The 25,785-nt window shown below is 38.3% G+C and overlaps 1 protein-coding gene and 1 pseudogene across 1 annotated transcript in view; one reads left to right on the top strand and one right to left on the bottom strand.

The window, feature by feature from the left end:
* PLCZ1 (phospholipase C zeta 1) overlaps window positions 1-16,802 on the top strand; it is a 46,147-nt gene extending 29,345 nt beyond the window's left edge. Inside the window, exons 10-14 of the mRNA XM_043440918.1 lie at window positions 4,107-4,223; window positions 5,471-5,643; window positions 11,254-11,377; window positions 15,268-15,417; window positions 16,660-16,802. Of these exons, the coding sequence (XP_043296853.1) occupies window positions 4,107-4,223; window positions 5,471-5,643; window positions 11,254-11,377; window positions 15,268-15,417; window positions 16,660-16,745 (650 nt within the window). The 3' untranslated portion in view covers window positions 16,746-16,802. The remainder of the gene's footprint in view (window positions 1-4,106; window positions 4,224-5,470; window positions 5,644-11,253; window positions 11,378-15,267; window positions 15,418-16,659) is intronic.
* Window positions 16,803-18,474: 1,672 nt separating this feature from the next.
* On the bottom strand, window positions 18,475-20,264 carry LOC122423144 (annotated as a pseudogene).
* Window positions 20,265-25,785: the final 5,521 nt, after the last annotated feature.

Genomic DNA, 25,785 nt, shown 5'->3' with positions numbered 1-25,785 from the left:
TAGTAATTAAATAAGACACCAGGTTTATTTTTATAGGCTTCTCAGCTCTGAATTCCCTATCATTGGTGGAAAGGATGTCCTACCTTCGGATACAGGGAGTGTACCTTTCACATGAGAGATTTATTTACTGTTTTGAAAGAAAAAGAAAAGAGGGAGAGTGTCCCTCTTGCACTGGCCATTGCTTAACTTTAATCCAAAATAATCAATATGCCACTGAGGCACATTTTGAGGCAGCCTATGCTGGGCCTCCACAGTCAATGAGAATAAGGTGACTTGCCATATCCTTTTTAAAAACTGCAATCTACTATCTTATGTAGAAGCAGAGAAATCAGCACCCGCAAACCTGCAAAAAAAAACTTGAGAAAAGCTCCTGGCTATTTGGAAATGAAGATTCTAGTATATATGGTGGTTAACCTCATTGGGCTGGCCACCGGTGCTTTAGGGTTTTGAGGCATGCTTTAACTCATGTCCTCAAAATGCCTATTAGAAACATGCTGGATATTTTAGGACTTTTTGGTTTTTGTTGTAAACTGAGGTTTGTGACCAAAAATCTATTCAGTAGCTCTACATGGCAGTTAAAAGAAGAGAATAGTATGAAATGGAATATAATAAAATGGAATGGAATAGAACTAAACAATAGAGTACAGAAGAGTATATTGTATGCAGGAAACATAAGAATTATTTTATAAAACAGTTGTGTGTGTATGTGTGCGGTGTTGGATTGTGATATAAAGTATATTTTTACCGTGAAATATTGTGAATGGAGTTTGAATTTGACCTACTTTACTACAGTCCATCATTTCAAACTATTGGATTGTTTTGTTGTTGTTCATGTGGTTGGGACTTCTGGGCACAGCAAAAATGGTTATAATTCTCTCATTCTCATCATATTAAACACTTGCTCAGCATTTGAAAAGGGACTGAGTTGAGTCATAAAAGGTAGCATCACCATTTCTTTGGAAAGAGTATAGAGCAGTTTTCTTGAACTAAAAGTCAGTTCAGTTTAGTTCAGTCACTCAGTCGTGTCCGACTCTTTGTGACTACCCTGGACTGCAGCACACCAGGCCTCCCTGTCCATCACCAACTCCCAGAGCTTGCTCAAACTCATATTCATCAAGTTGGTGATGCCATCCAACCATCTCATCCTCTGTTGTCCCCTTCTCCTCCTGCCTTCAGTCTTTCCCTGCATTAGGGTCTTTTCCAGTGAGTCAGTTCTTCTTATCAGGTGGCCAAAGGATGGGAGTTTCAGCTTCAGCATCAGTCCTTCCAATGAATATTCAGAGTTGATTTACTTAAGGATTGACTGGTTGGATCTCCTTGCAGTCCAAGGGACTCTCGAGAGTCTTCTCCAACACCATGGTTCAAAAGCATCAATTCTTGGTGCTCAGCTTTCTTTATAGTCCAACTCTCACATCCATACATGACTACTGGAAAAACTATAGCTTTGTCTAGACGGACCTTTGTTGGCAAAGTAATGTCTCTGTTTTTTAATATGCTGTCTAGGTTGGTCATAGCTTTTCTTCCAAGGAGCAAACGTCTTTTTATTTCATGGTTGCAGTCACCGTCTGCAGTGATTTTGGAGCCCAAGAAAATAATGCCTTTCACTGTTTCACCATCTATTTGCCATGAAGTGATGACACAATGCCATGATCTTCGTTTTCTCAGTGTTGAGTTTTAAGCTAACTTTTTCTCTCTCCTCTTTCACTTTTATCAAGAGGCTCTTTAGTTCTTCTTCACTTTCTGCCATAAAGGTGGTGTCATCTGCATATCTGAGGTTACTGATATTTTTCTCAGCAATCTTGATTCCAGCTTGTGCTTCATCCAGTCCAGCATTTCTCCTGATGTACTCTGCATATAAGTTAAATAAGCAGGGTGACAATATACAGCCTTGACCTACTCCTTTCCCAGTTTGTAATCAGTCTGTTGTTCCATGTCTGGTTCTAACAGTTGCTTCTTGACCTGCATACAGATTTCACAGGAGACAGGTAAGGTGGTCTGGTATTCCCATCTCTTTCAGAATTTTTCCACAGTTTGTTGTGATCCAGACAGTCAGAGGCTCTGGCGTAGTTAATAAAGCACAATTAGATGTTTTTCTGGTATTCTCTTGCTTTTACGATGATCCAGCGGATGTTGGCAATTTGATCTCTGATTCCTCTGCCTTTTCTAAATCCAATTTGAACATCTGGAGTTTCACGGTTCACATACTGTTGAAGCCTGGCTTGGAGAGTTTTGAGCATTATTTTGCTAGTGTGTGAGATGAGTGCAACTGTATGGTAGTTTGAGCAATCTTTGGCATTGCCTTTCCTTGAGATTGGAATGAAAACTGACCTTTTCCAGTCCTGTGGCCACTGCTGAGTTTTCCAGATTTGCTGGCATATTGAGTGCAGCACTTTCACAGCATCCTCTTTCAGGATTTGAAATAGCTCAACTGGAATTCCATCACTTCTAACTAGCTTTGTTTGATAATTCCTAAGGCCCACTAGAGTTCGTGTTCCAGGATGCCTGACTCTAGTATATAATTAATGATTGGTCAAAGATGTACTGCAAGGAGGTCCATCATTCTTAAAATATAATAAACATCATTAATTTTATTATAAGGAAAAATAAAAAACAAGTTTTCATATATGTGAATGCTTTTCATTCATCTAAAAATAATATCATATGTGAATATTATTGAAATGGAATGATTTTCATGTTTTCTTAGTAAGTCGAAAATGGAAGTTTTTAAAACAGAGTAAACAATAAGATTCAATTGAAGCATAGGTATATACCTATGTCAGAAGAATGGAAATATATATACCAAGAGGTTATCAGGGTTATTAATAGAGCGATGAGATTATATGTTGTTTTCTTATATTTTCTATTTGATTTTCTCATTTATCTAAAATAGACATAAATTGCATTTGTGAAAACATAGCATGTTTAATTTCTAAGTCTCAGAAGTAACAAAATCAGGTTAAGGATATTTAGTGATCATTCACGTTTATCACTTTGTAGATGAAAAAAGTTAAGACCCAGAAGAGTCCATGTTTTATCGAAAGGTAGACATCTAATGTAGGACTATATAAGAAATCATAACAGTTGAACACACAAAACACATTTATACATGAGAAGCTTCAAATGAACTTTTCCTCAAGGAGAGTATAGCCTTTAGAAATGAATTAATTAAATCAACTATAATTATTACTATTAACTTCAGTAACTAATGTTTTATCTGACCATGCATCTTAGGAAAAGAATAGCATTTAGGATGAGAGTGGCAATGATTCTGCTCAGACTTGACTAGCAAATAGAGTGGGTGTAGGCAATAACCATTTCTTCCACGACTCTCACTGTATTAGCCTAAATAGATGTGGGAAGAGGATCTACACAGTGAAAGAATAAAAACGTTGGAGAAATATGAAATCTGTGTTCAAAAATTTGAGGGGTATCCAATGGTGGTTTTTGTTTAGTCACTAAGTTGTGTCTGGCTCTTTGTGACCCCATGGGACCCCATGACCTCCTCTGTCCATGGGATTTCCCGGGCAAGAACACTAGAGTGGGTTGCCATTTCCTCTTCCAGGAGGTCTTCCCAATCTAAGGATTGAACCAGCATCTCTTACATTGGCAGGCAGACTCTGTACCCTGAGTCACCTGGGTCAAACACATACCTACACACAGTCTGTTTCAGTTTCTTTACAATTCCTATACATATTCTTTAAGTGTCTACATATATTTTTTACACATTTCTATTTATTCTATTTAAATCACTTAAGATTTAAAGCTAATTTACACCATTTACCATTATGGATGGTATTTTATTTTGGAATTTTATATGCTCTATGTCAAAGTGAAATTAACTTGAATGTGAGAAAAAGAAACATGTTATTCAGTTGTTTCTTTCTTCAAGTGAATGATTACATAAAATTGTAAAATAAATTATTATTAACTTTTCCATAACAGTTGAATTACACCATGAAACAAAAGTATGAATTTATTTTGATTTCCATGAATTGCAAATACTTTTGCCAAGACAGTAGACATCAAAATTGTAGAATTAAATAAATATATATACATAGTAGTTTATTTGAAATATTTTGCAATATTTTAATAAATTTGTTTTTCAGCCAGGGAATTTATTCTTCACACCAGGAAGTTCATTACCAGAGTATATCCCAAAGCAATAAGAGCTGACTCTTCTAATTTTAATCCTCAAGAATTTTGGAATGTAGGTTGTCAAATGGGTATGTTATATAGAATATTGAGGTTTGGGGTTTTTTTGTATGTTTTTTTTTTTTTGCAAAAATAAGGCAAAATAAGTTCATTTTGTGAACTAATAAAATATTCATGAAAAGAGCCTCCTTTGAAAAATTTTTGACCCTGAATGTTTTGGAGTCAATTTTTTGTATTTTTTTTTTTTTTTTTTTTGCAAAAATAAGGCAAAATAAGTTCATTTTGTGAACTAATAAAATATTCATGAAAAGAGCCTCCTTTGAAAAATTTTTGACCCTGAATGTTTTGGAGTCAAGCAGTGATGAATCACTGACTTCCAGAGTTGAGTTTATTCTTAAATGGGTTGCATAGGATAAATCTAGGTAAGGGTATAGACATGGAGGTTAAATTCATGAAGAGTTTGCACGGGAAGTGTCGGAAGGGGAAAAGGAAACTGAAAATGAACGTAAGAGGACAGTGAAGATCCAGTGCTTTGCATGAAAGATTTAATAAGGGCCTCTTCAAATCAAGTGACCTGTGCTCTTTGTACTTTAATCACTTCTGAATTCATAGTACTGAAAAATGAGTAATGAGCTCTGTTACTTTATCCTTGTCAGACCCTCCTTATTCCAAACTGATCAACTGGTATGCCTCTGGGACTAAGCAGTTAGAAAGTGCCAAGTGTTAACTCTTCTGTTACTGAACTGTGGCAAGGCCCATAGGTTTGTAGAGAGGGAACAGTTGGGACCAGGATGGTGGGGTGGGCAGTGGGGGGCAGATGGCGGTACTGAATACCACCGGTATCTGTTTATCAGGCTATATGAAGTTGTCTGTATATTTTAACAACAATTATCGCTCTGCCTGTTCCTCGCTTTCTCCTCAAGTGATAACAGTACCCCTTTAGACTTGAAAGTTTATGATACATTGGTGTCAACTCTTCCAGCATTTAATGTAGTGATTTTCTTTATTTTCATATTTCCTGAATGTTATCTGACATGTACATTGCTGTTCTATAGTCTGTGCTATGTGCCAGTTTGGTTTTTTAACTCAAAAGCTGTAGAATAATTTACAGATTAAGTTTTGAAATTCACCTTCATCTGTTAATGGAGACATGGCAACAGCAAATGTTTAAATATCATGAGTCATTTGGTGAACACTTGCTGTTAAAATGTTCAAAGATATATAATCCATGATTAGGTTTCACTCAACTGTTTAACTATGTTTCTTTAGATATTCTCTCATTTACTGACAAAAGTTAAAGTACTCTTTTCCCTTACAGTGGCCTTAAATTTCCAGACCCCTGGTCTCCCTATGGATCTTCAAAATGGGAAATTTTTGGATAATGGTTGTTCTGGATATATTTTAAAACCACGCTTTCTAAGAGATAAAAAAACAAAGTTTAATCCACATAAAGTACCAATAGACGGTAATCCACTCACACTTACAATAAGGGTAAGATTACTTTTACCTTTTTTTCAGTTATGATATAAGCTAGATAGTACCCATTAATATTTTTAGTTCCATTGATTTTCCTTAATATCTTTTAAATTTCTGTTAATCTTTTCAAGTACTGTAGGTGGATGGTATTGCAGCATCTTGCCATATCTTTTTGTTGCCTTTTTGCATGAATGAAAAAATTCAAAAAGTTGCATTGTTCTAATTAGAAGAACTTGTCTAGTTGTTCTAGGGACTAGCTGGGATGAAACAGGAACTTTTTCAGACCCCTTCCTAATCCACACAAATCTCATTGGTGTGCTTCTGTGTGTTTCCTGTTTCCTTTTTCAATATGCCTCCAAGCAATTCTTTCTCACTTTCATTTGTGGGTTCCTCTTTTGTTGTTATTTAGTCACTAAATCATGTCTCTTTTGCAACCTCATGGACTGTAGCCCACCAGGCTTATGTGTCCATCAGATTTCCCCGACAAGAATACTCAGGCGGGTTTCCATTACCTTCTCCAGGGCATCTTCCCAACCCAGGGATTGCACCCACATCTCCTGGTTTGACAGGTGTTTTCTTTTTTTTTGACAGGTGTTTTCTTTACTACTTGGAGAGGGAAAGGGCAACCCACTCCAGTACCCTTGCCTGGAAAATCCCATGAATGGAGGAGCCTGGTAGGCTACAGTCCATGGGGTCTCGAAGAGTCGGACACGACTGAGTGACTTCACTTTCACTTTCTTTCTTTACTACTGAGCCACCTGGGAAGCCCCTGCATGCTTAGTCGCTCAGTCGTGTCTAACTCTTTTCGACCCCATGTACTGGAGCCTGCCAGGCTCCTCTGTCTATGGGATTCTCCAGGCAAGAGTACTAGAGTGGGTAGCCACTCTTCTCCAGGGTAGCCCCTACGTGCCCCTAAAATATTCATGTTGCCTAAGGCTTTTTCTCAATCCTCATTTCAAACTAAACATTCTCTTTGTGTTCTTTTATACACTTTCATGGTTTCAAACACAAACATGCTCACATTGCTAATCTGACTTCATTTTTTGACTCTAAAGGCTTATTTTTAATAGCCCACCTAGCATCCTTACCAGTGTTCTGTCAGGCTTAAAATATTAAAGCTAAACATCCCTTCCTAGTTAAATTGCTTCTATTTTATTTAAATCTCAGTGAATTGAGTCAAATTCATTTATTCAGTTGACTCAGGCCATAAAATTGGGAGCTATTCTTCTCTTCCACATCTCCTTCACATCGCATGTCTTATCAATCTCTAACTTCTGTAGATCTTACTTTAACTGTTTCTTTTTCATTCCCTTGATCTGATGTCATTTGCTACTGTCCTTTTTTTTTAAAGAATTTGTTACCTGTCATCACCTCTGTTCCTTTGGCTTCCCAAGAGGTTTTTAGGTAGCCTGTCTCAGTCATCCTGATCATCTTCTACAAGTCAACAAGAGAGATTTTGCTGAGGCTAATCTGATCATGTCTACTTAATATTTATTTGTGTCTCCGGATTGTTTTCTTAGTCTGGCTTTGTCCCACTCCTCTAGCCTCATCTCCCACCACTTCCAGCCTTTTAACCCATTCTAAAACCATATGGAAGCCTTTTTTTTTTGTCCACAATGGCACCTCTAGGCACTGCATATGCTATTTCCTTTGACTGGACTACTACTTCCATTCTTCATCTGCCTGTTGCATTCTGACTCATTATTTTCAAGACTTTCAGAGTCACTTCTTTTTGGAAACCTTTTCCTGTGCTGAGTTGCATTTCTTTTGAAGTTTTCTTCTGTTGTTCCATGACACCCTATGTTGTTGTTTAGTCACTCAGTTGTGTCCAACTCTTTGGCAATTCAGTGGACTGTAGCCGACCAGGCTCCTCTCTCCATGGAATTTCCCAGGTAATAATATTGGAGTGGGTTGCCATTTCCTTTTGTGGGAGGTCTTCCTGGCCAAGGAATCGAACCCACATTTCCTGCATTGGTAGGCAGATTCTTACCACTGAGCCACCAGGGAAGCCCATAAAATGCTATACATGCATGCATTATGGCACTTACCACACCGTAAGTTATAATTATTTACTTGTTATACTTGTCTTTCTCCCCCAACTTGTCTGAGGGTCCTTGAAAAATAAGGACTATGTTTTGTTCAATCCTTCTTCACAGTAACTGACACAAAGTATTTGCTTAGTACATGTAGGTTAATTTGAAAAAGCGAAGCTGGAAAATAGCTGGTATGCACAGATGTTTATAAATGCCACCTATTTATACTCCAAAAGGGGCTTAAGTGACATGATGTGAAAGAGGTAGGGTTAATGATTTTCCTAGGAAGCTGTTCTCATAGCCACATGGGTCTTCCCCTCTTCTTTTGATTGTTCTAGGGAGCTTTGTGATTACTTGCACAAATTGTGGAGAGCATGATTTGAGAATCAGAAGACCCAGTTATGCCATTATTTTCCTTAGGTCCTTGATAAAGTCATTCAGCATTTCCGGTTTACTCTTTGTCATCTGTAAACAGAGAACTTTGGATTACATTGGTTATTTTAAAGCTTATAAAAACTATGGAATCATTTCCTAAGTTTAAAATCTCCTGAGTAAGACCACCAAATGAAAGCAAGAGCTATCTGATTGACCACTAAGGGTCGTCTGCTTGACATCCATCCTCTGCAGTGGCCCCTGAAAGGGCTTTGTGAATTGGAGTGTACAAATAATTTGAAAAATAAATCTCTAAATTTTATTTCAGTGCTCATATTCAATTATCATTATTACTTAGCATTTTTTTTTTTTTCATGAGTTACACCTTAATGAGTTATACCATAATGAAAAGGATTTATTGTCCGGAGGACTGATAGTCTTGCATGGGTGTTAAGTCACTGTCATGTGTGACTCTTTGGGACCCCGTGGACTGTAACCCATTAGGCTCCTCTGTCCATGGAATTCTCCAAGCAAGAATACTATAGTGGGTTGCTGGGCCAGTTCCATGCTGATCATTAAATATTTGTGCAGTCACTCTGGTTTCTAGTTGGTGCTATAATGTGTGGATGTAGGAAAGAAAACATTACACATTGGCACTTTTTTCTTTCCTCTTCCCTCCTTTTTTCTTTTTCATAAACTTTTACTGGATATGGCCTAATTATTTTTCTTTCTTTCATTTTCCCCTTTATTCAAACAGTTATTTATTTGTTCCTCTTTATTATAATCTTCAGAAATTGAAATCATGTCTCAATTTCTACATTAGTGATAACTCAGTTGGTAAAGAATCCGCTGGCAATGCAGGTGACCCTGCTTCGATTTCTGGGTTGGGAAGATCGGCTGGAGAAGGGATAGGCTATCCACTCCAGTATTCTTGGGCTTCCCTTGTGACTCAGCTGGTAAAGAATCCACCAGCAATGTGAGAGACCTGGATTCGATCCCTGGGTTGGGAAGATCCCCTGGAGAAGGGAAAGGCTACCCACTCCAGTATTCTGGCCTAGAGAATTCCATGGACCGTATAGTCCATGGGGTCCCAAAGAGCTGGACAGGACTGAGCGACTTTCACTTTCACACTTTATAAATTAGTACACTTCAAATGCTGTTCTTTTTTATTTAGACTTTGTTCCTTTGGTTCAGTTCAGTTGCTCAGTTGTGTCCAGCTATTTGCGACCCCATGGACTGTAGCACGCCAGGCCTCCCTGTCCATCACCAACTCCCGGAGTCTACCCAAACCCATGTCCAATCAGTCAGTTCTTCACAACAGGTGGCCAAAGTATTGGAGTTTCAGCTTTAGCATCAGTCCTTCCAATGAATATTCAGGACTGATTTCCTTTAGGATGAACTGGTTTGATCTCCTTGCTGTCCAAGGGACTCTCAAGAGTCTTCTCCAACACCACAGTTCAAAAGCGTCAATTCTTTGGTGCTCAGCTTTCTTTATAGTCCAACTCTCACATCCATACATGACTTCTGGAAAACCCATAGCTTTGTCTAGATGCACCTTTGTTGGCAAAGTAATGTCTCTGCTTTTTAATATGCTGTCTAGGTTGGTCATAGCTTTTCTTCCCAGGAGCAAACGTCTTTTAATTTCATGGCTACAGTCACCATCTGCAGTGATTTGGGAACCCACGAAAATAAAGTCTCTCACTGTTTCACCATCTATTTGCGATGAAATGATGGGACCAGATGCCATGATCTTTGTTTTCTGAATGTTGAGTTTTAAGCCAACTTTTTCACTCTCCTCTTTCACTTTCATCAAGAGGCTCTTTAGTTCTTCTTCACTTTCTGCCATAAGGGTGGTGTCGTCTGCATATCTGAGGTTACTGATATTTTTCTCAGTAATCTTGATTCCAGCTTGTGCTTCATCCAGTCCAGCATTTCTCATGATGTACTCTGCATGTAAGTTAAATAAGCAGGGTGACAATATATAGCCTTGATGTACTCCTTGCCCTGTTTGGAACCAGTCTGTTGTTCCATGTCCAGTTCTAACTGTTGCTTCCTGATCTGCATGCAGGTTTCTCAAGAGGCAGGTCAGATGGTCTGGTATTCCCATCTCTTTCAGAATTTTCCAGTTTATTGTGATCCATGCAGTCAAAGGCTTTGGCATAGTCAATAAAGGAGAAGTAGATGTTTTTCTGGAACTCTCTTGCTTTTTCGATGATTCAGCGGATGTTGGCAATTTGATCTCCAGTTCTTCTGCCTTTTCTAAAACCAGCTTGAACATCCAGAAGTTAATGGTTCATGTACTGTTGAAGCCTGGCTTGGAGAATTTTGCACATTACTTCACTGGCATGTGAGATGAGTGCAGTTTTGCGGTAGTTTGAGCATTCTTTGGCGTTGCCTTTCTTTGGGATTGGAATGAAAACTGACCTTTTCCAGTCCTGTGGCCTCTGCTGAGTTTTCCAGATTTTCTGGCATATTGAGTGCAGCACTTTAACAACATTATTTCTTTTTCCCTTAAATTAAAACAAATCTGTACTTAAAACAGTTACCTTGAATAATAGAAGGTGAAGTAAAATTATTATTAATTACTTTGTTAAACATTTTCTGCTATTCAATCCCTAAGATATGCATATATGAAATAATTGATATATCAAACTCAGGTGACTTATGATAATATAGGCAACAATGGGTAAGTTAAAAATTCATGATAATTTATCCAAACATATAAATTATATTGTCAGAAAATGCTATCATAGGAAATTATGTGGTGCTTTTTTGTACATTTCAGAAGTAATATTTATAGTTTCCATTTTTTCTGTTGTTTTTAGACTATATAGATTTGAAAATAGTTCAAGTTATCAGAGTGCTCAGTCTGTATTATAGCAGAAGGGGGGTCATAATATTTTTAAACATTGCTTTATAACAATCATAACAAATGCTATTAGAATAAAAATATATGTTCGACCATAAATATTGGAAAATGTGGATTCTACTATAATCACATCTGGGTCAAACAGAATAATTTGGTAATCTTCTTTTGATAGTTAAGTTTAAATTTAACTCATAAAGGACTAAAATTTAAGATTTGCACTGTTTTCTATGTTCAGTTTTTTGGTGGGACTTGACTTATTTCATCATAATTTTTGGAGAACATTTTATTTTGAAAGTAAGCTGTGATACAGTTTGTTCTGCTGAATTCTTAAATTTACTTATTTTTGTGCAGCTTATCAGTGGTATCCAGTTGCCTCCCAGTTATCAAAACAAAGCTGATACCCTAGTGATTGTAGAAATATTTGGGGTTCCAAATGATCAAATGAAGCAGCAGAGTCGTGTAATTAAAAAAAATGGTGAGCTCCTAATATATTTTATTGATCAGTCTATTAGATTTCATGTTGGAAAGCTTAAAAATTATGTATTGAAAAAAAAAAAGAAAAAAAATTATGTATTGATAGAGTTTTGATACATATTTATTTTTCATAAGGCAAACCTTTTGCATTGCGTTCAAGATGACCAAAGTATTATATGCAGCAAAAACAATTTGATAATGACTTAATGTTGGTTAGGTATAGTTTCAATTACAGATACAAAAATGTATCTGACCTGAAGAAGTAGTGTTTTTTCCATTTTTACTTCCTTTTTATGTTTCCTTGTTTAATTGATTAAGAGAGGTATTTTGATGGCCTCAAATCTATCTAGCTGTTAGCTTCTGCATAAAATAAAGAGCTTAAGATTTCTCTGATATAGTGTGTTGCATAGTTTTACTTGACAGTTTGAATTATTTTAGATCAAAGGTCTGTGGCTTCTGACTCAGTATGCCATGGAAACCTACTCATAACAGTATTTGGACTCATAATTCAGTCATTTTTGCCAGAAGGGAAATGTAGGAATCAAAGAAGTGACTTTGGTGAGATTTTGAGTGTGCCAACACCTCATGACAATTTGCATAATACAGTACTAACACTGCTATTTATTCTCTGAAGTTGAAATCATTAAGAACATTACAAAAGTATAGATTCTTGGGGTTGACTGTTAATCAGATAGTCAGAATAACTCAGGAAGAGAACTTGCAGCTGATCCTTTGAGAGTAGAATCTTCTTTGAGTGAATATTTTCAAAATATAGTGGACTTCATTTCAGAGTTTAGAAATATGCTCCAGGTTGAATGGCATGGACAGAGAAGCAGGTGCAGTTTGAGCTATCTTTTTCTTCTTTGGTGATAATTCCCTCAAAATCCAATGTTTGCCTCTTCCCACCCCCAAATATTCTTCTACCTCAACCCCTAGGAACAAAGGAGAGAAAAAAGATTTGGAAAGTTTTATTACCTCATCCTGTGTTATCATCGGGAAGGGATATTAGTAGTAACTCACTGCCTTATTTGGCTCCCCTTAGAGTTGAAATGGCAGTGTCAAGAAATGGTAAGTGCTAATATCAGGAGGCTTCTAGTAATCTATCCCTTGTTTTCTCCATCCCCCTTACTTGAGTCTTCATGACTAAATGCACAGAACATTAGTTTATTCCATGCACCCCTTATGTAATACTATGTAATACTATGGTTTTAGCTCCCATTAGAAATTTGATTGCATCCCTGGTTTTATGGGAATATACCTACAAAAATTCAGTTTGGTTCACCAGACACTACTGAGCCTATCATGGTAAAAGCCTGATTCTAAGCATCAGAAAACTTAAAGCCTCTATTAACTGCATTCTTATGTATGCCCCAGCTAATTCTATTATAGATCGTTTATAGTTCAGTATGGAATATCAGATGCAAGTAAAATTGTTATGAAAGACTCATTAGTGCTTTAAAGAAAGTACAAAGAATTGTATGGAAGGGGCAAATTTGAAGATGGTTCTTGGCAAATGAGTAGAATTTTTTTTATAGAGATTGAGGATAAGGGAATTTTCTTTCTTTCTTTCTCTTTTCTCCATTTTTGGCCACACTTTGAGACTTGTGGGATCTTAGTTCTCTGACCAGGGATTGAACCCAGGTGATGGCAGAGAAAGTGCTGAATCCTAACCACTAGGATTCCTAGTGGTTCCCTAGTTCCTCTAGGGAATTCCCTAGGATAAGGGAATTTAAGGCAAAAGTAATAATATGTGTGCTAAAACATGGAGAAAACAAAATTCAAACATGTTAGCAGAAAGTACAAAAGTTCAAGTACAGTATACTTAAGAAAGATTAGTTGTGAAATAAAGTGAGAGATTTACTTTGGGGATGGCTATGGAAAATCATGAAAACTGTGACACAGTATTAGAAACTTTCTTTTCTGTATAAAATGAATAAAATTAAAACTTTTAAGCAGGGATATAAAGCACTAAGAACTGAGTGTCAACAGAGATCATTTCTACAGAGTGGAGAGGAAGAAGTGAGAGAGAGAGAGATGAGAAATACAGGAGAGAGTCAGGATGTGGTTTCACAGTGATACGATGCAGAAGTCAAGTCTTAAAGAAGGGCTGCACCATCAGAAAAGGAATGGAGGATGCACGTGAGGAAGACCGGCAGGACTGAAAGTGTCGATAGCCAGACAAGAAGGGTGCTGAGATCGCTTAGCTACTAGGGTGATGGTAGTGTATTGAAAGACATGAGAGTCTGGGAGGAAAGCAATCATGTTTGCGTACAATAAGGAAGTGATTTTTAGGAAATATTTTTTTATTTGGTTGCATCAGGCGTTAGTTGCAGCATGGAGTATCCTCATTGCGTCATGTGGGATCTTTCCTTGTGGTGCTGGACTCTGTAGTCATGGCGCAGGCTCTGGGATGTACAGGCTTCAGGAGCTGTAGCACTTGGTCTTTCTAGTTGTGGTGGGTAGGCTTTGCTGCTGCAAAGCATGTGGGATCTTAGTTCCCTGAACAGGGATTGAACCTGGGTCTCCTGTATTACAAGGTGGATTCTCAACCACTGGACCACCGGGGAAGTCCCATGATTTTTAACTATATTTGTAAGTATCAAATTAGGTTTTTTTTCTTTTTCGCTTTGACAACTAAAAGGACTTTCACATATATCTATGTATGATTTTGTGTGTGTACGAAAGAGAGAGTATGGTCAAGCAGGGTTAGAAGACAGAGAATAAGTTAGTATAAGAATTTTGTGCAGACATTTTGCAGTGCCTATAGAGATTTCACTCTTAAACCTGTTTCCTGTACTTCACTGAATTATTTCTCTATTAGGACAAGGTAAGATGGTCATTATTTCAATGTGAGTCAATTCATTTAATATTTTCACTATCATTGACCTCATTCTGAATTCCTACCTAGTAAATGTGCACTTGTGACCACAGATAAACTATAGAAAGCATAGATATGGTATAATTAGTCACGGATGCTTCAATATGTGCTGAAACATGATACAAAGGACAAATCTATTGAGGTAGTAGGTGTAGCATTGCCTTTGTATATGAAAAACAATGCATTATTTTTCCCTGAACTTTTTTTTAAATTAAAATAAGAGCATTTATTTGATCTGGATGAGAATTTCTTGGTTCCATTCAATTGTGCTTAATTTTTATCTGATTTGGGTCACATTGTGATGTAATTTGGATTTCTTGTTTGGCAGGATACTCATTTGGGATGATCTGTTTCGCTAGGGACATAGATTACTCATCAATTTTGGATTTGAAAATAAGCATTTAATCAAAAGAAGGATCAAGCGCTGACTTTAGAGCAAACATTAGTGAGCTCTCAGTCCAACCACTGCCTGTAGAGCTCTTCCCATAATATGTCCTGATCTAGAAAAATGCTGTTATATAACTTCCTGTTGTCTCAAGTTCTTTGCTGATAAAATGCTTGAACACAACAGTCATATTGTATAACAGTCACATGTTTCTGCTGTGAAATCAGACACCATTTGTTTGATTTCCTGCCCCACTACTTAATGGCTATTTCTTGAAGGCTATTTCATACACACGCAAAAATGGCTATTTTTTGAAGGTTATGAAACATCTTTGTGACTCAGTTTCCCATCTGTAAATGTGGATAGAGATAACCCTGGTGTGAGGATTAAGTGAGATCATCTCCTTAAAGTTTTTAGAATATTGTAAACACCTAATAAGTATTATTATTGCCATTATTATTTCTTTCTCACTGGATGCATTAAAGATTTAAGTCCTCTAAACCATCAGCTTTCATTATTACTATTAAAGTGTTAAAAATAAGAATTTTTAAAGAACAGATATTAAGCATTTTCCCCTAGGAACAGTGTTTGATTTTTTTTTAATTCTATCTCTTCCTTTATATTTCAGCTTTTAATCCAAGATGGAATGAAACATTCACATTTGTTATTCAGGTGCCAGAATTAGCATTGATTCGTTTTGTTGCTGAAAATCAAGGTTTCATAGCTGGAAATGAATTTCTTGGACAATATACTTTACCAGTTCTATGCATGAACAGAGGTAATATTCTGAAAAGTAAAATGACTGTGCTAATATGTATAATTTGAGTTTAACAAAGAGACTTTTTGATATACCAAATAGCTTTCTTCATGACAGTCAGATATGTAAAAGAAAAAAATATATATATAGTTATATATATTATATATAGTTATATCTATATATAGATAGATATAGTTCTTCCTATATAATTGTTATATATATATAAGATATATATATATAGTTATATCTATATATAGATAGATAGATATAGTTCTTCCTAGTGGAATTATAGAAGTATGTTCTGATACAGAAGGTGGGATTGGGGACTGGGAATACTAGGAAGACTAATTAGACAAATGACTTACATGAAAATTTCTCTGCGTGGATTATAGCTCTTTTGTTTCAGTTAAGAGTAGGCATGACTACCATGAAGGAATGAAGGATGGGAACCATTCAGAAGGGAGAAGCAGTGACTCTTTTTTTCCACCTGAGAAGAGACAGGGAGCCCAAGACTCTTATCTTGACTCTTTTCAGAGCTGCCTTGCAGTCTCCTCTCTGGGGTGATTTACAGTGTGCTCCCAATTTTATCCTTATATTTACTTTTCTAGTACCATCTGAGATGTACCTAGGAAACAGCCTTTCTGAAGCAGAAGGGTGATGGCTCATTTTGGAGATGCTGCATTTTCAGGGTGGGGGAAGTATGAGCTGTGTGGTGCTTAGTATGAAGTTGGGGTAGAAATTTCAAATATTTTATTTTGGAGGAAAATGGATATACATGATGGAATATAGCTGCATAGTCCTAGTTTTTATATGTGCTTCATTATTTCTTGCTGGGAATGATTGAAGGCAAAAGGAGAAGGGGAAGCAGAGGATGAGATGGTTAGACAGCATCACCAACTCAATGGACATGAATTTCTGGCACAACAGATAGCATGAGACTTGACATGACACAGTCAATTTATATCTACCCCAAGTGTGAGATTCAGGAGAATGCAGTGCATTTTTACAGTTAACGTGGTAGCAGTGGAAAATACTCTGGGCATCCTTCTAGCCCAACTCATGGACATGAATTTGAGTAAACTCCAGGAGATAGTGGTGGACACAGGAGCCTGGCATGCTGTATAGTCCATGGGGTTGCAAAGAGTCAGACACGAGTTAGCGACTGAACAACAGACAAAGTATGTTATTTCTCAGGAGCCCTGTGGGGGCCCCTGATGATGAATGTATTTATATTGTGTTAATCAGATGTGATTCCTTTTGCAGGTTACCGTCGTGTTCCTCTGTTTTCCAAACTGGGTGAGAGTCTTGAGCCCGCTTCCCTTTTTATTTATGTTTGGTACATCAGATAGCCACTCATGGTATTTGACATAGCATTAGCTTACACATTGCAATAAAACAGTCTAGAATGAATGTCTAGATATTTTTTTTCTTTTAACGTAAAGAAAAATAATTATTTTGAAGGTCTGAGCAAATTCACTTTTAAATATGCAAACTAGAGCAGTGGAAACAAAACAGAAGCTTCAGCGGGTCCCGGCTCAGTGTGACATCCTTGTCAGCCAATTTCTCTTGCCCCTCTGCTCCTGAGGCTGCTCTTTCAACTTGCTTGTATCATGTGTAATTAGTAGCATTTACAAGTTTCTAAAATATGTCTGAGTGAATAAGATATGTTGGCAAATATTTGGAGGTATAAAAGAAATGTGAAATCTGAGAGTGTTTTAACTTCTAGACACCCACTAGTGCATATTGTAGTGGGAAGGAATTGGATTCCAGGTACTTAGGTGCCCTTTTACATCCTGGAGGGTAATTAGCTCTTACACTCTCAGACTAGTTCTCAGATGCTGTGCACTGGCTTGGTTACCCTGTAATTATAGAGACGTTTTTATGAGTGCATATGATTTTGATTTGCATTCAAACTGCCTTCCAGACTCTGTATCTCTAAAAGTGATCTACTACAGTGGCTTACATGCTCAGATCTCAGAATGAATTTGCATTGTGTCTGAATCTGCTTCTCTTGTGGCTCAGCTGGTAAAGAATCTGCCTGCAATGTGGGAGACCTGGGTTTGATCCCTGGGTTGGGAAGATCCCCTGGAGAAGGGAAAGACTACCCACTCCAGTATTCTGGCCTGGAGAATTCCATGGATCATATGGAGTTGCAAAGAGTCGGATGCAACTGAGTGACTTTCACTTCCCTTATGAATCTGCACTAAATGTACACTGAAGTTCATCTCTTGGTCAGATTTGAAATTCCTGTGCTATTTCATCTACTGGGCTTCTCACCATCAGCAGGGTTTTGCTTTACTAAATGTCATATGTAGAAGAATATGGTTCAGTATTAACTGTTTTTCAAAAAACCAAGCATACTAATACTGATTCTACCACATTGTTGCATGGCAATGAGGTAAAATCACCCAGTAAAATTTTTGACAACATAGAGGGTCATTATAAGTATTTGTTGAAATTAAATCTGACTTTATAATTAAAACACCAAAAATGACTCTTTGTTTATGACTGTTAATGCATTATCACTTGATAGCCAGAAAAATACACAAAAAAGTCATCTGCCATGTTTTCCTACTATCATGGTTTAGCCTCAGAACTAAATATTTAAAATAAACATGCCACTGGGAATTGAAATACCCAGCCCGTAAGGAGTCGGGTATCCCAGATTGCTCAGTGTATAATCATCCAGATCCTCCTTCATGGAGGAGTTAAGACCAAGAGACAGTCTTCCCACTGGTCTTCCCCAGTGGCGCGGAACCTGCAGTGCAGGGGACTCCAGAGATGCGGGTTCGATCCTTGGGTTGGGAAGATCCCCTCGAGTAGGAAAGCACTGGGAAAAAACTCCTGGACTGAGGAGCCTGGCAGGCTATAGCCTATGGACTCACAGAAGAATTGGGCACAGCTGAGCATATGGGCACAGTCTTCCCAGGGGGGAAATGAACAGCCAGTTCTCACAGGAATGCTTCTCTTTTGCCAGATTACAAAAGGACTTTATATTTATTTATTTATTTATAATGCTTTTATTTTATGAAAAAGCTAATTTCAAATCTCCCTGAAAACTAAGCCGGATACAAAGTCTTAGTGAAGGAGGCCTGGTGGTTCTGTGTGCAAAAACGTGGCTACTGTCCTCTGGCGTTCCAGCTTTAGGAAAAGCCCTTCAAAGGGCCTCACGTGTGCATGTTTTAGTGACCTGAGCACAGAAGTAGACTCTGGCATCTACTCTCAGATACCCTTCAGCTACCAGAGCATCCCGTCTCTTCAGCAGGTCATTCTTTGGTAAGGAAGTTACTTCCACAAATTCTCCATCTCCTGACTGTGGCTCAGGCCTTACATTTTCATTATCATCTCCACTGAGAGTTATGGTAGAGATGTGCATGGTGCAACTAATTTGACAAACCCAGATCCATACGTATGGCTGAAGAACATGCAGCGTTACACTTAGAGCCAGTTTTCTGAGCAGCTGCTTCTGGGCTTTCACTGTCATCCATCAGACCCGGGGGAATTCTTGGCAGTAGCCTCCCCTTGGTGGTTGGAACTGCTTCACTAGAATGATGCGTTCCTAACAAAGGGTTCTTTGAGGCTCTGGGGTAACTGCCACCCCCATCACCCGACTATCCTCTGGTTGTATGCTTTGCTGTTTCACAAGTTCTTGTGTGACCAGTAGGATCCCTGTAAGTTGTTTTTTCAAGCATGATCCATTCCAGAAGGATCTTATTTAAATCATTTACTGTTCAACCTAATAGCAAGTGGCCTGTTCCGCCCATTAATGCAAGCTTTTCGCCTTCTCTAAACTCCTAAAGCCTTTTGAAGATTTGGAATTTCATGAGAGTTTAAAGGCTTTCATCAGGTGAGTATTTTAAGAGTTCCTCAATTCTTGAAGCAGAAAGAACTTATTTCTCATTTGTTACCAAAAAGATTTAAAATAAGAAAGAAAAAAGGATCTTTCCTTTTCTCACTTTACTTCAGGTACCACTCAAACTCAGCTCACTAACTTTGAAGACAAAATCTTTCTTTAACATCCCACACTACATTAGAAATGCAATTTTGAAAGGAAACATTATTTTATTTCCCTTCCAGTAATCTTGGAATGTCTTTAGGCATGTTTGTTTTCATTTTATGTGCATTATTTATCATTTACATTACCCTTTAAATTAAACTGGTACCCTTATTGTTATTATTACTATTATTATTTTCTCACAAGATCTTTTAACAGATACTACCCATAGAAACTCCACTGCCAGGGATGTTCTCACATTAGAGAAGATTGGGAATGGTGTGAAAAGCCAGCTTTGACTTATTTCTAAGCCTAATTCACTTGTAGAAAAATAATAGTGTTGGTGAGGGAAAGGAAACAGAAGAAACAACTAAAATGAACTCTAGGCTGTGCTAACGGAAGATCTTTTAGCTTTTAAACTCTAGTTTAAATGTCACTTCCTCAGGGTGGCCATCCATGACCTCCCAGATTAGGTTACATTCCTTGGTTTATGTCTCTACGCAACTGAGTAAAGTAACAGCTAGGAAGAGACTTCGCGCTGTCAGGGAGGCCTTGGTGTTGCTAGGAGCTGGCCTGACACTCACAGTCAGGCTACGGTGTTCGTTTGCTGAACGTGAACAATTTCACATCAACACCCAACAGGGCCACTGTGTGACCACGATGAATAAGGAGAAAAACAAGATCAGTCTGTAAGTCTGTAACCATGATGGAGCACCTGACAGAAGCATGAATATTGTCCAAACACAAAAGTGCCAAACACTCCTGGGGAAACGTAAATGACTCTTGGATTCTTCACCTACCTCCTTGAACCTTCTCTCAAATCATTGAACACAAGCCTGAATCCAATAGTAAGTCCTTTGCCGAGACACTCCATGGCTCGTCATTTGTGTATCTCCCTCGTTGCAATGAGGAGTCAACCCACTGTGTGTATTTCTGGTGGTCTTTGCCTGGAGGCCATTAATGTAAACCCGGACTCTTCCTTTTGTTACTCTCATTACCTTGCAGTGATCAGCGACAGGAAAGTTTTGTTATATCATTAATTTTGACCTTTATTTTTTACCCCTTGCTTCTGGTTGTTTATAACTTCAAATAGAAAACATGCAGATCACAGTCTAGACTTACCTTGACTTTTATTTGGGAGATGGTGGCCACTGGAGGCCACTGATGCTGGTTGCTCTTAAGTTGCCCTATTTTTGAAAGAAGTGTGGAAGAACTGCCTAGAGCTGTAAAAAGGAGGTCTTTATTTAAATTTTGGGTAGGAAGCTCATGTTGTGGATTAGGATCGGGAAAATGGAATCACTTACTTTTAGTGAAGCCCTTCTGGGCTTGAACAATGAACATTTTATTGAGAGACTATGTGAATTGGATTCTATTTTCAAGAGTTATTGAAATTCCTTGTTTTTTGGTAGCGTCTAAACATTTGCTGAATTACATTTCTTTCAAGGTAACAACCCTCTGGAAATATTTATACCAACAAAGCTTTCTTGTGATGCATTATGGATTCTTAGGCCATAAAGTTTGAGTCCCCTGTAGTATTTGGAGGTAAGTTATTTTTACCAGCCACTAGAAATTTCCATTTAAAACGTTAAAGTGGAATTTGAGCTTATGAGAGATTGGTCTTCTGTGTGTCTTGCATTCTTATGCATCAGCTGAGCACACGGTAGTGGTGGGAATGGTGGTGGGAGTTGGTGTTAAATTCCTTAAAGACCTACACATTTGCACGGACCAGTGCTCTCTGTCTACTTTCCATTCCATTTATATACAATTTAACCTTTAAAAAAATTATTTATTTATTTGACTGTGCCAGGTCTTAGTTGTGGCATGTGGGAACTAGTTTCCTGACCAGGTATTAAACCTGGGGCCCCTGCATTGAGAGGGCAGCATCTTAGCCACTAAACCAGTAGGGAACGCCCTACAATTTAACTTTCACACTTGGTGTCACTAATCCTATTATTCACCCAGGATAATCCCTTTTCTAATGTGATAGTTACATCTCTGTGGTATTAGCAGTGCCTAAGATGTATCTCCAGTAGCATATTGGGCACCTACCAAACTGGGGAGTTCCTCTTTCAGTATCCTATCATTTTGCCTAAATCAAATCCCTTATGACTATGCAGTGAAAGTGAGAAATAGATTTAAGGGACTAGATCTGATAGGCAGAGTGCCTGATGAACTATGGACAGAGGTTCATGACACTCTACAAGAGACAGGGATCAAGACCATCCCCCTGGAGAAGAAATGCAAAAAGGCAAAATGGTTGTCTGAGGAGGCCTTACAAATAGCTGTGAAAAGAAGCATCCCCATGGAGAAGAAATGCAAAAGGCAAAATGGTTGTCTGAGGAGGCCTTTCAAATAGCTGTGAAAAGAAGAGAAGCTAAAAGCAAAGGAGAAAGGGAAAGATACTCCCATTGGAATGCAGAGTTCCAAACAATAGCAAGGAGAGATAAGAAAGCCTTTCCTCAGCGATCAATGCAAAGAAATAGAGGAAAACAACAGAATGGGAAAGACTAGAGATCTCTTCAAGAAAATTAGAGATACCAAGGGAACATTTCATGCAAAGATGAGTTTGATAAAGGACAGAAATGATATGGACCTAACAGAAGCAGAAGATATTAAGAAGAGGTGGCAAGAACACAGAAGAACTGTACAAAAAAGATCTTCATGACCCAGTTAATCATGATGGTGTGATCACTCACCTAGAGCCAGACATCCTGGAATGTGAAGTCAAGTGGGCCTTAGAAAGCATCACTACGAACAAAGCTAGTGGTGGTGATGGAATTCCAGTTGAGCTGCTTCAAATCCTGAAAGATGATGCTGTGAAAGTGCTGCACTCAATATGACAGCAAATTTGGAAACTTCAGCAGTGGCCACAGGACTGGGAAAGGTCAGTTTTCATTCCTATCCCTAAGAAAGGCAATCCCAAAGAATGCTCAAACTACTGCACAATTGCACTCATCTCACACGCTAGTAAAGTAATGCTAAAAATTCTCTAAGCCAGGCTTCAGTAATACGTGAACTGTGAACTTCAGATATTCAAGCTGGTTTTAGGAAAGGCAGAGGAACCAGAGATCAAATTGCCAACATCCACTAGATCATCGAAAAAGCAAGAGAGTTCCAGAAAAACATCTATTTCTGCTTTATTGACTATGCCAAAGCCTTTGACTGTGTAGATCACAATAAACTGTGGAAATTTCTGAAAGAGATGGGAATACCAGACCACCTGACCTGCCTCTTGAGAAACCTATATGCAGATCAGGAAGCAACAGTTAGAACTGGACATGGAACAACAGACTGGTTCCAAATAGGAAAAGGAGTACATCAAGGCTGTATATTGTCACCCTGCTTATTTAACTTATATGCAGAGTACATCATGAGAAACGCTGGGCTGGAAGAAGCACAAGCTGGAATCAAGATTGCTGGGAGAAATATCAATAACCTCAGATATGCAGATGACACCACCCTTATGGCAGAATGTGAAGAGGAACTAAAGAGCCTCTTGATGAAAGTGAAAGAGGAAAGTGAAAAAGTTGGCTTAAAGCTCAGTGTTCAGAAAACTAAGATCATGGCATCCGGTCCCATCGCTTCACGGCAAATAGATGGGGAAACTGTGGAAACAGTGTCAGACTTTATTTTTTGGGGGCTCCCGAATCATTGCAGATGGTGATTGCAGCCATGAAATTAAAAGATGCTTACTGCTTGGAAGGAAAGTTATGACCAACCTAGATAGCATATTAAAAAGCAGAGACTTCACTCTGTGAAGTAAGCCAGAAAGATAAAGACCAATACAGTATACTAACACATATATATGGAATTTAGAAAGATGGTAACGATAACCCTATATGCAAAACAGAAAAAGAGACACTGATGTACAGAACAGACTTTTGGACTTTGTGGGAGAAGGCAAGGGTGGGATGTTTCGAGAGAACAGCATCGAAACATGTATATTATCTAGGGTGAAACAGATCACCAGCCCAGGCTGGATGCATGAGACAAGTGCTCGGGCCTGGTGCACTGGGAAGACCCAGAGGGATCGGGTGGAGAGGGAGGTGGGAGGGGGGATCGGGATGGGGAACACATGTAAATCCATGACTGATTCATGTCAATGTATGGCAAAAACCACTACAATATTGTAAAGTAATTAGCCTCCAACTAATAAAAATAAATGGAAAAAAAATAAAAAAAAAAACCAGAGACATTACTTTGCCAACAAAGGTCCATCTAGTCAAGGCTATGGTTTTTCCAATGGTAATGTATGGATGTGAGAGTTGGATTGTGAAAAAAGCTAAGCACTGAAAAATTGATGCTTTTGAACTGTGGTGTTGGAGAAGACTCTTGAGAGTCCCTTGGACTGCCAGGAGATCCAACCAGTCCATCCTAAAGGAGATCAGTACTGGGTGTTCATAGGAAGGACTGATGCTGAAGCTGAAACTCCAATAGTTTGGCCACCTCATGCGAAGAGTTGACTCATTGGAAAAGACCCTGATGCTGGGAGGGATTGAGGGCAGGAGGAGAAGGGGACAACAGGGGATGAGATAGTTGGATGGCCATCACTGACTCGATGGACATGAGTTTGAGTAAACTCCAGGAGTTGGTGATGGACAGAGAGGCCTGACGTGCTGCCATTCATGGAGTCGCAAAGAGTCGGACACAACTGAGCAACTGAACTGAACTGAACTGAAGATGTATCTGATATTGAATAGAAATTAGAGACTTCCCTGGTGGTCTAGTGATTAGGACTCCCTGCCTTCACTGCCAAGGGCCTGGGTTCAATCCTGCGTCAGAACTAAAATCCCACAAGCCATGTGATGCAGCCTAAATGAATAAATACAGAAACAAATAAACAAACAGGAAATAACCTAAATTCTTGCAACAATCTTAAATTTTGTTGTTAACAAAACATGTTCAGAAACATTGAATTGCCTAAGGTCTATAGTGAATGACAGAACCACAGTAATTGATGCAAAGCAATCTGGAAAAAAGTTGTTAAGTCATACAGTATACAAAAATTAGCTCAAGTGGATATCAGACTTAAGATAGTTTTTTTTTTTACCAGTTTATTTGCTGGTTTTTTTTGTGGAGAAATGGACCTTTGGGGTTTCCTATTCCATCATTTTTGCTGATGTCATTCTTCACCAGTAGTATTAACATACTCAATTAGTATAATAATTTTATTACAAGTTAATGAACCACTATTGGCATTAAGACATTATTGTTAACAGAAGTCCATATTTTATTCAAATTTCCTTAGTTTTTTACCTAACATGACTTTTCTGTTTCTGAGTCGCATCTGCGATTCACATTTTATTTACTAGTCATATTTTCTGAGACTCCTCTCTGTTGTGACAGATTCTCAGACAGTCTTCTGTTTGTAATGAATTGACTGTTTCGAGAATGACTGGTCATGTATGTGGTAGAATGTGTGTCAAGGGTTTGAATAATGCTTTTCTCATGATTAGATGGAGGCTACACTTTTTGGAAGAAAGACCTCAGAAGTAAAGTGCCTCTTTCATAAAATCTTATCAAAGGTACTTTCTCTCCACATGACTTTTCACTGTTGATATTGACCTTTATTACCTGATTGAAGTAGAGTTCGTCAGGTTCTTCTCTCTGTAAAGTTCTGTTTCCCCTGCTTTTCATACCGTAGTCTTTGGAAGGAAGTCACTCTGTGCAGCCCACAGCTAAAGAGTGGGCAGTTAGTTATGTTTCACTTTCTAGAAGGCAAACTATCTACATACATTGTTTGGAATTCTTCTATGTGGGAGATTCATTTTCCCTCCTCCCCCATTTATTTATTTGTTCAGTCATTTATATCAGTATGGGCTAATGGTGTTGTCATTATTCAGTCACTAAGTCATGTCCAACTCTTTGCAATTCCATGGACTGTGGCACCCCAGGCCTCCCTGTCCCTCACTACCTCTTGGAGTTTGCCCAAGTTCATGCCCATTGAGTCGGTGATGCCATTCAACCATCTTATCCTCTGCTGCCCCCTTCTTCTTTCGCCTTCATTGTCTCAGGGTCTTTTCCAATGAGTTGGCTCTTTGTATCAGGTGGCCAAAGTATTGGAGCTTCCACTTCAGCATCAGTCCTTCCAATGAGTATTCAGTGTTGATTTCCTTTAGGATTGGCTGGTTTGATCTCCTTGTAGTCCAAGGGTCTCTCAAGAGTCTTCTCTAGCACCACAGTTAGAAGACATCAATTCTTTGGTGGCTCAGCCTTCCTTATGGTCCAGCTCTCACACCCATACATGACTACTGGAAAGACCGTAGCTTTGACTATATGGACCTTCATCAGTAAAGTTATGTCTCTGCTTTTTAATATGCTGTCTAGGGTTGTCATAGCTTTGTCATTGTATGGGCTCACTGATAACTATTTTATACTTTGAATTATAATCTAAT

The sequence above is a fragment of the Cervus canadensis genome, chromosome 21, assembly GCF_019320065.1.
Source record: "Cervus canadensis isolate Bull #8, Minnesota chromosome 21, ASM1932006v1, whole genome shotgun sequence".
NCBI classification, from domain to species: domain Eukaryota; kingdom Metazoa; phylum Chordata; class Mammalia; order Artiodactyla; family Cervidae; genus Cervus; species Cervus canadensis.
This window is presented reverse-complemented; position numbering and strand designations above follow the sequence as displayed.